At 39.6% G+C, this 12,643-nt stretch overlaps 1 protein-coding gene across 1 annotated transcript in view; it reads left to right on the top strand.

Annotated features, from left to right (window-relative positions):
- Positions 1 to 12,643, top strand: part of SZT2 (SZT2 subunit of KICSTOR complex) — a 117,140-nt gene that overhangs the window by 89,283 nt on the left and 15,214 nt on the right. Inside the window, exons 58-66 of the mRNA XM_072420651.1 lie at positions 235 to 365; positions 455 to 637; positions 2,957 to 3,218; positions 4,720 to 4,799; positions 4,884 to 5,006; positions 5,814 to 6,016; positions 6,847 to 6,925; positions 7,135 to 7,215; positions 7,302 to 7,376. Coding sequence (XP_072276752.1) covers positions 235 to 365; positions 455 to 637; positions 2,957 to 3,218; positions 4,720 to 4,799; positions 4,884 to 5,006; positions 5,814 to 6,016; positions 6,847 to 6,925; positions 7,135 to 7,215; positions 7,302 to 7,376 — 1,217 coding nt within the window. The remainder of the gene's footprint in view (positions 1 to 234; positions 366 to 454; positions 638 to 2,956; positions 3,219 to 4,719; positions 4,800 to 4,883; positions 5,007 to 5,813; positions 6,017 to 6,846; positions 6,926 to 7,134; positions 7,216 to 7,301; positions 7,377 to 12,643) is intronic.

Below are 12,643 nucleotides of genomic sequence, written 5' to 3'. Positions count from 1 at the left end.
CTCTCCAAGGCTGGAGGACATACGTTTTTATCAGTGAAGCTGGGTGATCCAGCAAACCGGGAATGGATTTCTTCAAAGCTATTTTCTAGAAAATGTTTTGAATACTGGACCAGATCCATTCTAGCTTTGCTGGATCACCCAGCTTCACTGATAAGTGTATTCTTTCCAGTCTTGGAGAGCTTAATAAATCAGGCTTATTGTATCTCTGTTTACAAAGATGTTTTACACTTGCAGCTCAAAAAGGTTTCCAGAGGTTTGAAGCCATGGAACTCGGTTCAGCAGAGAGACCGCTGGATTTATCTACATCAACTCGTGGTTTGGTCCCCCGACAAAGATTTCTGTTAATTGAAATACAAGACAAGAAGGTAAGTGTATCAGGTTTAAATTGAGATAGGGACCTTCCTTTACCGGCCTCTCCGCCCCATCTAATCTTTTTATTTTACCTTTCTCACAGCTCACCCTGTACACATACAATTGGTCTCCAGACCTTGGCGCATCTCTTAGTCGCTCGCTGGTTCGTTTGATTCAGTGGCAGAATGCACGGGCACACGTTGTGCATTGTCTGCTGAATCAGAAGATGGGGCTGTTCCATCATTATTGTTTTGCAGACACTCCGTTGCATGAGGACATTAAACAGGTAATGGATGTTTGTAAAAAGTAGACACTATGTCTGTATATGAGTGACTGTCCAGAATTTGATTCCTGATTGGAATATGATTTTGAAATAGCTTATCTTTACATATTTGACCCCCTAACCATAATTATTATTATTAAACAGGATTTATGTAGCGCTAACATATTATGCAGTGCTGTAATGAAATGTGATTTGCTTAAGCATTGTGTATTTTAAAACAATTGTCTATTTTGCGGTCCCTTTTCCACATTTTTAAATTTACAAACCTTTGAAATTTTAGATTAATTAAAACATTTTTTTAAACATTCCTTATTTCTCAATTTTTGGCAAAAGGGAATAAGGTATAAAATTTGAACAAACAATTAGAAATATATAACATGAGTTTAAAATAGCAACATGGATATGGGGGGTTAACAAGCCATAAACAGTTAAATATACATATGACAACAGCTCAATAATTCACCAAGTGGAATGTATCAAGCAGAGTTACAAACAAAACCGCTCAAGGGTGTGTCATATAATAGGCATGTCATTGGAGAATAGATGACAGATTGTTACGTATCATTCGTCTGTGTATCATAGTAGACATGGGCCATCTACCTGGGAACTCTGGTAAATTGTGGCACTGTTATGGCTTACATGCCTTCCATCAGTGAAAGACTTGGTAGTAGGAACATAACGCCAGGTATATTAGATGGCTGGCCTTGTAGGACAGGCAAATATGGGGGGGGGGTGCAGGGGAAGGGGGTGGATGGGGGAACTAAGGACCAAGGCTGAGTAAGGGTAATGGTAATTAAAACATTTTTAAGTTGGGTATTTTGGTTTATAGCTACTGATTAAATCAAACCCTTAGTGATACTTCTCATGTTTAATCCTTTTCTCACCCAAGACTTAAATCTTTGAGTTGATTAACTCAACCCCTTGTAATTCCCAGATCTCCTTTTCATACTAGTACCTGCCCATCCTGTGCCAAACTATGCACCGTGATTAGCAGATAATTAGCAAATTGTTGCTGAAAGTGTTTGGATAGCGTTTCCAAAACCTAGTTTCTGTGGAACCGCCAGGGTTCCTCCCGAGGTCGCTAAGGGTTCCTTGGGCCATGAACAATTTCCAACTCTCAGGTCAGTTTAACTGACACCAATGTTCTTTTTGGCTATCTGTAAGGGTCACATTCTTCCCAATGGCCAGCAATGTAATAGTCAGTCTTTCTACTGACCACCACACTAATATACAGTGATCTGTGGAAATAGGAATTATAGAAGGGGCTCCCTGAAGACCTGAAAGTTTTTCCAAGGGTTCCCCATGTTAAAAAGGTTATAAAACACTGCTCCAGGATATGTATAAAAGTACATTTATATCACACATGCGTAGAGCTCTGACTGTTGTGTAGTCTCTATAGTGGGATCTCCATGCAGTATTTACATAATTGCAAGCCAGGTGTAGATGCAATTACCTGTGTCAGTACTTGTGAAACCAATCTAAAGGAAAATATTGAACATCGGAGCATTGCAATGTTTGCAATTAAAAGGCCACATAATAGAACAAGAACGAACACCTTTTATGGAAAAAAAAAATTATGAGGCTTTAATAGTGAAACATATGTCAAAGATCCTTTTATTTAGAACCTGTTTGACTCCTATCCTCTTCAACCTTGCAAATTCCCTAATCAGGGATAAAAAAAACTAAAAAAAAAAAAACTCCCATGTAGCCATAAGGAGATCATTATTGATCAATATGAAAGATGTACTGACATGGTGCAGTGGGTAGGGTGAAGATGACTCAGGGTGTTGCTTTTTTATAGCAATTTGTTCTAAAACTGTATTTCTTTTATACAAAACTTAAAAAATTGAGCTGGACATTTCTTACAATATTGCAATCTCTATTGGATTCAGCCCCGTCACCTTACAGATCTCTGTAGCTTTGCTGATTGCAGCTTCATATACAAATAGTGGAGGCCGTTATGTCATTAAAAATGTAAGGCTTTTATTCAACACAAAAGCAACAAATACCCAACTACCTCACATAATCGTTAGACCTTATAGCTGCTGGAAATGCATTAAAGTATTTGTTGCTGTTTGTGCCAAATAAGACATCAGGGCGCCAGTATTTGTATATGTGCTTAATCTGTTCTTTTTTATAAAAAAAAATATCTGAATTGTTACTTTTGAATGAACCTTTAGATGGTAAGTACTTACCTCTGGATTATGTAAAGTATTTTCAAGCTAGCAGGTACACCACTTATGGGTTGAGACAAAAAATGCTTTGTCCCCAATATTTATTGCTCATAGGTTTTATATGTATGTCATTTGTACTTTTATTCAGGATCCCAACCCGTTCCTCAATACCACCCTGGAGGTGGATGCTCTTATCCGAAGCCCCACACCACCTCCATACAAAGAACAGACACGTCTGGGAACATCAGGCCGTGGCCTCCCATCCTTACACTATCCTCCAGACATAGTGCCTTTTGATGAGGTACTTCGGGACGTCATGCCAGTGAAATCCATACATCTGTCCTCCGAAGCAGACACAGTGTCCCGCCATGGAGCACAGTTTCTGGATATTAAAAGCACAGAAAGAAGAGGTCAGTAGAGATAAAACAAATGTGCACATAATACTATCAATGAGTTTATATGAGGAAGTCACAGAATTAGCATTGTAGTATTGAGAGTTGAGATTAATTACTATAATCCCAAGTACAGATATCAAAATATACAAAATATAGAGGTGTGTTTATTAAACAATTTGCTAGGAGGTACAATTTCTTTGGTAAGATGAATTTGTATTGCCCTTCTTCTTAAAAACTATCAATTTACAATCTGTCAATTGTTACAAAGAACAAGGGGGCGCTCTTTGTGTCTGGAGGAAAAAAAGTTTAATCTCCGGATAAGAAAGGGATTCTTCACTGTAAGGTCTGTGAAAATGTGGAATCGGCTCCCTCAGGATGGAGTTTCAGCAACTACTATATATTGCTTTAAGAATTTCTAGAAGCACAAAATATAACTGGGGATTAAAGCTTTAAAGTAAAATTAACAGACTGTTGATTCAGGGAACTTCCGATTGCCTTACGGGACTAGGAAGAAATTTTTATTCCTTGTTGGAGCAAATTGTACCAGGGGGTTTTTGTTTTTTGTTTTTTTGCCTTCCTCTGGATCAAATATGTCCATTGTTTTTTTTTTCTGGATAATGTTTATTTCCCTAGTGGTTTAACTTGATGGACGTATGTATTTTTTCATCCTGACTATGTAATTATGTAATATCCTTTCTGGTAAACACTGCCTGCAGCATAAGAGCAGTTCAATAAGTACTCCAAACATTTATAAGATGCCAAGAATAGAGCCGGGTGGACAGGAGGCTTAAGCTCCAGCACACATGTGAAGGAGTAACATAATCAGTGACCTTCCAATGACCCAGCAATGAGGCCACCAAACCTGGAAGAAGTGATGGTCAGGGTGGGACAGCATTGAACTGGACACTTTTAAGTGTAAATTTAAAAGCAACATTTACCTGAATTAACCTTGTTATCAACCTTTTTGCATTCCGCTGCTCTTTCGATTTCTAATTGGAAGAGAAAGGGACAGCATAAAGTGCCAGTCAGCTGTGCTGCAGTATGCATATGATAACAAGAAAATAAAATTAATTCACCATTCTGCTGATCGACTATCCAATCACATTGTGGGGGTCGGCAACAGACTTAGGTTTTCAAACAAAAATGGCAACCACTCCAGTCAATGTATGTTTTTCTTTTTCAGTAAGATGTGTATACGGGCCAGTTCACCAAACAGTACAATATTTTGCATCCTTCATAACAGCTTAAGTTAATTCGATACTGATTTAAGCAATTTGCTAAAAAAAAAAAAAAAAAAATAGAGGTTATTACATACAGCAAAGCCTGTATTGTGTTATTAAAAAAAAAAGTTGGGTGACCAGACAGTACTTTGCTGTGTGTCAGAGCTTAGTATAGGCAGGTATACAGATCACTTGGCAGGTACACAGCTCCCACATATAAATGTAATCTTTTTGTTTGCTATTTAAAGCTTAAAAAAAAACATGGCTACCCTTTAATATTTACATTTGTCCTGCAGAGGTTGAGAAGCAGCTGAAGATTGAGAACCTCTTTGTGACGTGGCAGCAAAGATCAGCACAGTCCAATATGCCGATCAGTGTAAGTCCCTCTCCCTTTTTGACTAGCACCATGTTTATGTTTTATTGTTTTTTGTTTACTTTCTGCTGTTTTTGTCGTTTGCAGGCGGCAGATTTGGACACACTGAAGCAGTCTGCCCGGATGGTTCATTATTGTGCCACACCATTGCTGTTTGATCCGTCATTCCAAGCGCAAGTTCAGAGTGACCAGGGCAGAAGTGAGGGGAAGGTATGATAATCATTTGTTCTTATTCACAACAATCTGTATAGAAAAGTAAGATTAATTAAAAACAAATAGTATCATTTACACATGAACAGCACCAGCTCAGTTACCCTGAAACAAGGTTTATTACGAAGTGTATGCATTTTTAATACATTTTACAATACAATTGGAAAAGTTACAGAAGAACACCTGTTGATCCTACCTCAATCCACTTGAGCTCACAACACTGTTTCTGTTGCACTGAAATCCCAAACAGTGTTGCCAGCCCTGCCTAGCTATCCACTTCCGATGTACACGAACTTACTCTTGCCTTAGCTTTACATCATTGCACTGGACCCTCTTTTTTAAAGTGACAATGGCAGTGCATGCCTGTGCAGTGTGTGTCAGCACTGCTGCTTGTACTCTCCACTGGGCGCACATGTGACAGTGCAGGGTGAAAATGGATGAAAATAATTTGAAGTGATCCTGGCCAAGGACCTCAATGTCTGGATTAAGCTGTATATTAGAAATGTACTCTGAAATATTATAAACAAATTATTATTATTATAAACGTTTTATTTATGAGATTTTTGTGATTGGGTTTGCATTTAGGATAGGACCTGCAGTGAGAGAATTTGCTTGGGTTTTGATTTGCAGTCGACCACCATCTGACCTGCATGTAACCTGCTTAAAGCTTCTGCAATCACACACTTGTATACAAATCCTGTCAACATTGGCAATGGGTCCCTGGGTTGATTTGCTTTTGAGAACCAAATTTTAAGTGATTAGGGATAGGAGGTGAATTGTAAAATATATACCAATGTATTTTTCTAGAAACGGCACCGATCCAATGACTCGGGGACATCAGGCAGGGACCGTAGCCACAGTTGTGATTCTGCAGACATGCCACCTACCAAAGCGAAGGATGAGCCCTGGCTCCTGGAACTGTGCACCGCATTCATGCAGCAATATATTCAGTACCTGCAAAGTACCGGGTTCATTCTGGTCCAGCTACGGCCTGCTTCTCCTGCCCGTAGGTAAGTGCCAGTCCTGTGTTTTTGGTAAGAGGGCTCTTAGAATGTATTTAGTTACAATGGTGTGCACACTATATTTTGTGGTTATGGAGATCCCATCCCCACCTTTTGTATATGAATAAATAATCGTAAGTGAATAAAAAAAAAAGCAGTTTTTAACAAAAACTGACAATGGACCAAACTGCAAACGGACCGTCAGAGATGAGACAGTACATCCTAATTAGGAAGATTTATTGTTGCAACAGAAAAAATCAAATGCTTAGCAGGTAAAGCAAAGAGATTCTATTTTAAACAAGGAAATACATCTTTATAAACATACAAAATCACTCCTGTATAGCAGGGCTTAAGCCGTTATCTAGTTGTCATTCATCAGATTGTCCAATAACGTATACTCGGAAGTCCATATAAGCATAATATTTCGCAAACCGATGGGGTGGATAAATCATGTGTCTAACATTTTTGGCAGAAAAATGGCTGTCTGCCACCTTGGATTCTTGTTCAAGCTGGCTTTAATAGCAAGGGTCTGTTCAACCTTCAAGGCCATCTTGTGTTCAGTTTTCAGGGTCATCCCGCTGACTGTTTCTAGTTTCAGGTGCTGCTCTCTGCAAACAAAGCAGTAACTATTCTTTTCTTATTCTATTCTTCATATAAACAGAGTATAATTTATGTTCTATATACAGACCCCCTAAATTCTCATCACACTTTAGTAGGGCTTATTACCATACAAGTACATTTTCTTGACTCCTATATCTAAGAGTTGATGACAGAGTCTCTTTAAAAAAAAATGTATAACCACCAAAGCAGGAATTAAAGTGCAATGTTTGTGTTTACAGCATAGCTCGGATTAGAGCGGTGGCCTCACTGGCTCCAGAGAACAGAACATCCAAACCAAAAAGTGAGGGCAGTCCTAAGGTAAGTTGGTGGCACCCAGAGGTAAAAATTTTAAACTACTTTTTGAGGTAAACATGCATTGAGAAGATATATAGACTGCTCTTGCATTACACTCCTTTTGAAAATGCCATTTTCGTGACCTCATGATTCTCGATCTTAGGCAGAACATTTGCTTTTGAATCTATCTGGGCAATAAATGATATAAAACCTTTAATGTGTTTGACTTGTAGAGTACAACTCCTACAGTGACCACTTACCACTTACAGAGGGCTTTACCTGGAGGCATTGTACTGATGGAACTTTCCTTCCAGGTTGGTACCAGAGATGGACAGTTAATGGTGAGAGATGAGTGGATTTTGTCTCTAATCATGATTTAATCTCTTTCTTTCATCCATAGGGATGTTATTTCTGTGTGAAGCAGTATGCTCTGGAATGTTCCCGCATACCAATGGGCCAGTCTGTTAACTCACAGGTACCTACTGTATTTATATGTGAATCATATCATGTGATGTCACTAATCTCTAGTAAATGATTAGGCTGCATTCCTATTTATCTCACTGGTCTCTGCTGATTTGATAGGCAGCATTCCCTGTAATGTCATAGGTCTCCAGTGAATTGATAGGCTGCATTTCCTGTGATGTCACCGGTCTCTAATGAATGGATAGGCTGCATTCCCTGTGATGTCACCAGTCTCTAGTGAATTGATAGGCTGCATTCCCTGTGATGTCATGGGTCTCTAGTGAATGGATAGGCTGCATTCTCAGTGATTTTACTGGTCTCTAGGGAATAGATCGGCTGCATTCCCTGTGATGTCGCCAGTCTCTAGTGAATGAATAGACTTAATTCTCATTTCAAACAGACATTTGCATTTACATTTGCCACCTGACCCTCTGATAATGGAAGTACTGGGAAATGATCATTTTATAATTATTCATCAATTCTTTCACCCACTTTCCTGATTTTGTATTGCCTGTCATTCAGTAATGCATTTTAAAGAGCAATGACTGAATAAGAATTGCTGTAAACCAGCCATATTCTATTATGTAGCAGTCAGATGATTAAGCTATGATTTTGATTTATTATAGATTATGAATTTTTCATATTGCTTTTTTGCATTACTGAAAACCCTGTATATATGTTTGCAGACTGTCATCATAGTCAGTAAAGTTTATACTGCAGTAACGAGATCACTTAATTTGTAATAATCAACTTTGTGTAATTGCAAGACAGCTGCTCCTTTGTCCCTCGCTGCTGAAAGTCCAGTGCCTGAGCTATTTAAGGGAGATGTCGGTGTTGGTTAAGCAACCATGTTGTCTGTGCGTTCTCTTCCTGTTGTGTACAAGTGTCATGTCCTTTCTTATCAGGGAGTCCTCTCCATGCGAACCCATTACAGGAATCCCCCTGAAAGTACCTCCGAGTCTGCGGTATGTCCCGTATCTCCCTTCCTCGCTCTCGGGCCTCCTGCACTTGGCGCTCTCCGCACTCCTGGTGTCCCACCTTCTGTCCTTGTTTGTCACAGAATACCTTGTGTTTTTTTTTTGTGTTTTTTGCCTTTGTGTGATGCTGAACAGTTGTCATCCCTTCCTTTTCTCACACTTTGTAATGTGTCAGCGACTCTCATAATTCTGTACGGTGTGTGCCATGCACGCCGTCAGTTCTGTTCTCCTGTCTCTTTTCATGAGCCCGTCAGCCCTGTCGCTGTCTGTGATCCTTTCCTGCAATGTCACATTACCCATTCTGTTTATGGCTCAGTGGGGAATGTCAGATGGTTTTCATAAAACGAAAACCAGATTCTCTGCATCAGCACTGCACTAAATAACTCCCCTCCGGAGATGACCATCGGGTGGTAATAAAAAAGCTAAGTTAGGCCTAATTTGGGTTTAAGCTTTTCATTTTGGTGCTGGGCTTTTTAGCGCATTGTTTTCATTGGTTGGTGATGGGAAAATCTCTGACGTTGTCACAGCTGACAAGCCGTGAGATGTTTCGAATGAGAGTCGTCCCTGCTTGGTGAAAAGGATCAGGAGAATAGAATCATTGTTGTCATTGGCATGTGATTTGGTGACAGCTTTGCACATTTAGTTTGGTTTAGTTGTGGTAAGAAAAAATTTCCCAGCTCCTAAACGCTGTTGTATTGGTGATGGTGGTTCCTGCAACAGATTTTGTCACCCTTCCCTGTTCAGGTAGAATGTCACTGAATTGGTAAGTTAAAGTTTTCAATTGTAATGCATACTGTTTGAATATTATGTTTAAATTGCAGTGTTCTCCCCAGCCCCTTTTAGTTGGGCACACCACCCGGTGCTTTTCAGGAACCACCCGACTGTTTTTGGGTGGTTACTAAAAAGTTGGGCCACAATACAGGGGCCGCCACCTGCCTACAGCTTAAAATTAATTCTGGGGAAAATACTGTATTGTACAGTTGTGCTTATGAGATTTACACACCCCCGGCAGATTTTGTAAAATGTTAGCCATTTTAGCTGCACCAACATCACAAAAAATACACTTACAATACACTAAACAACACCTAGAGAAGCCTCAAAACTCCTGAAACAAAAATTCATTTGAAGCAATAAGATCATAATTGAAACTTTGGCCACAACCATGCACGCTATGTTCAAAATCAATGAGGTTTGAGAAAAGAGGCACCAAATCCCCACTGTGAAGCATGGAGGTGAATCTTTGCTGTTTGCAGCTGTAGTTCTCACAAGCTTGTTAGGGAATTTAAAGTAAGTCTGGAAGGTCTGTGTTGGGACTTTCTACTGTGACTGATTGGAAACCTAATGCAGGGGTAACCCTGTTGTAGAGCCGGGAAAAGGGAAGGTATTGTAGTCAATCAATAATAAATATAGCAGGGAGACAGGAGGCTTTTTAAGGTATATGCAGAAGGTTTACCTTTGAAAATACAGATACAAAGGACTAAACATAGAATTGGGCCAGAATGGCACTAGACATAATGTTGCTATTGCACCAATATATTGATCCAAAGGATCCAAACAAGATCGCAGTCTTCTTGGTTCCTGATGTGCTCAGGCTGCTGCCACAGTCAGCTGTTACACAGACCGCAAATACATAGCCTGTGACCTCCATTGGTACATCCCTATTTGGGACCCCTCATTTCCAACTTTGGGACCAGACTATGTACATTTTTTCCTCCACCACAGTAACATAGTTCTATATTTCATGACTCTACTTCCCCTGAAGAAGCCTATAATGACGAAACGTGTCAGCAACTGAGGAGACTGCGATCTTGTTTGGATCCTCCTAAAAATCTTCTATATTGGTGAACACTGGAGCTGTTCTGGCCCTTACCTTATGCATTTCCTTTACACACAGCAATAGGTGCTTAGATGCTGGTGATCATTCCTGCAGGCAGCATCACTGCGATTGGCTTCTCTTTGGACGAGTGAGTCAAACACAGAACCCTACGGCTCCTTAAAAAACATCAAAAAAGATACCCACAGAGGATGAAATATTCAGTATTTGTGAACTTAGTGCTGCCCCTTCTTTAAGAGAAAAAGTGGTTACAGAAACAACTTTGATTTATAATTTTTTTTTTGTTTGGAAATATTCATTTTTAATTAACAGGAGAAAAAATACAAATTGAGTAAGGTTTGAATAAAATGAAAAAAAAATAACAGGTACAGGGATGTGAGACAGACAGTGACACAGGAAGAGTGGAGGACCCTGCCCAGAAGAGCTTACAATCTAGGAGGTGGGGGAAGTATCACACAATAGGAGGGGATATGGAATGGTGGGTGAGTAGTGATGGTTTAGGAGACAGAAGAAGACGGGTAGGTGAGGTTGAAGCGTTGGGTTTTGAGGGCTCTTTAAATGAGCAGAAAGTATGAGCAAGCCGAATACGACGAGGAAGACCATTTCAGATGTATGTACATTTTTACTGCGGATCATTTCAGCATTGACTTATTGCTATATATTGTTTCACCATTGTGCTATTTTGTGATGCCTAATATTTTATTTTATTAACATTACAAATAAAGGAAGCATCTATGGTCTGATCCCTCATGTTTTCCCAAATAGCCCACAAATTCTCTCAGGGGTATGTATGTAAGGTATGAGCACAACTCTATGATCATATTCATTTCAATTTGGCAGACAGGGTCTGCGTATGTCAGCAAAAAGCCCACCACAGATACCACCTCTCCATTTACATCCATAGTAAATGCCCCTGGTACAGGTGTACGGAGGATATCGGTGCAGCACTGGACCACTGGGTAGTTGGAAATGGGACTTGTATTCACAAATATGTGTACCATGTGAGTGCCTGTTTGCATGAATGATATGTTTTTTATCCGATAACCCAGTACCAGGTACAGCACTTTTCCAACCGTGCTGGGGCAGCCCAGTCCACGACCATTCTGACCAGTCACAATGATTGGCAAATCTGACAGATACAGGCATTTAGTCTAACAATTTTGAACCTGTCACAACAAAGGCTAAAGAATGTATTCTAATTCTGTGACGGTTTCAAGTTTTTTAATACAAAGATTCAAGCATCTCTTGTAATCCTTTGAATGTACAGTTAATTAACAATCAGTTTAAAAAAGAAAATCTTCTGGCATGCTGGGGAATTTCTGTCATTTCAAAGCCCTGGGCTGTTACAGCAGTAATGGAAATTGGGCGAATCATTAAAACGATTCTTTTAATTGTGCAGGTACTTGAGCTAAAAAAGTAATTTATCCTGAATGTGGCAAGAAAAAGCAAAAGAAAAATAGTTTGAGCACTTTGTATGTAGCGAGTTCTGGGATCGCAATATCTGGTGTATTAACATGTTACAAATTCTTTCTTCTCTGCTCAGCCTGGGTGAGCCAGATCTGGTCTAAAAAGTGGTAACAATAATGTAGATATTTTGTATGCTTGCCTATTTTTTTTATTATTATTATTATGATTAATAAACAGGATTTGTATAGCACCAACATATTACACAGTGCTGTACAATAAATAGGGGTTTCAAATGAAAGACAGATACAGATAGTGACACAGGAGGAGGGAAGGACCCTGCCCCAAAGAGCTTACAGTTGCCTAGTATATATGTGTTTGAAAAAAAAAATATCTGTGCCAATGAAGCAGCTTTGGATTTGAGGCCCAGTCTAAGACCTTGTATCCAAAGGGGCTCCATTGGGACAGTTAGGATAAAGTCACACCCTAGCTCATACTAAGTCCCACTCCCTGTCATTCAGCTGTCAAATGCCAGCAAAATTTTTTTATGCTGAGTGGGAAGAAGATGTGGGCAGGTGGGAGAGCCCTTTATTGTGACCCAACTTTTCAGCAACCACCTAAAAACAGCTGGGTGGTTACTGAAAAATGCTGGGTGGGTCACCCAGCTAAAAGATAGTGGGGACAACACTGCAGTATTTCTCCTAACTACTGACCTTCTAGCCTTTGATTTTTGAAGACACCCCACCCCTTAGATCAGCCTTTGTCTATCTTATTAACGTGGGGTAACCCTTGAAATTACTTTCAGGTCTTCATGGAATCCCTTCTAATAATATATTATTATTATATTACTATATATACAGCTTGCAATGCATTAACATGATGGTCAGTACGAAAAACACCTCTTACATTGCTAGCCATTGGGAAGAATGGCTAGCACTTACAGCCAAAAAGATCATTGATGTCGATGGTAATTGACATTGGAGTTGCAAATTGGTCATTGGGCTCAAGGAACCCCTAACAACCTCTGGAGGAACTCTATGGTTCCACAGAATCCTGGTTGAGGAT

This window comes from Pyxicephalus adspersus, chromosome 8 (genome assembly GCF_032062135.1).
Source record: "Pyxicephalus adspersus chromosome 8, UCB_Pads_2.0, whole genome shotgun sequence".
NCBI lineage: Eukaryota > Metazoa > Chordata > Amphibia > Anura > Pyxicephalidae > Pyxicephalus > Pyxicephalus adspersus.
The sequence above is the reverse complement of the archived record's forward strand: the minus strand, read 5'-3'. Positions and strand labels throughout refer to the sequence as shown.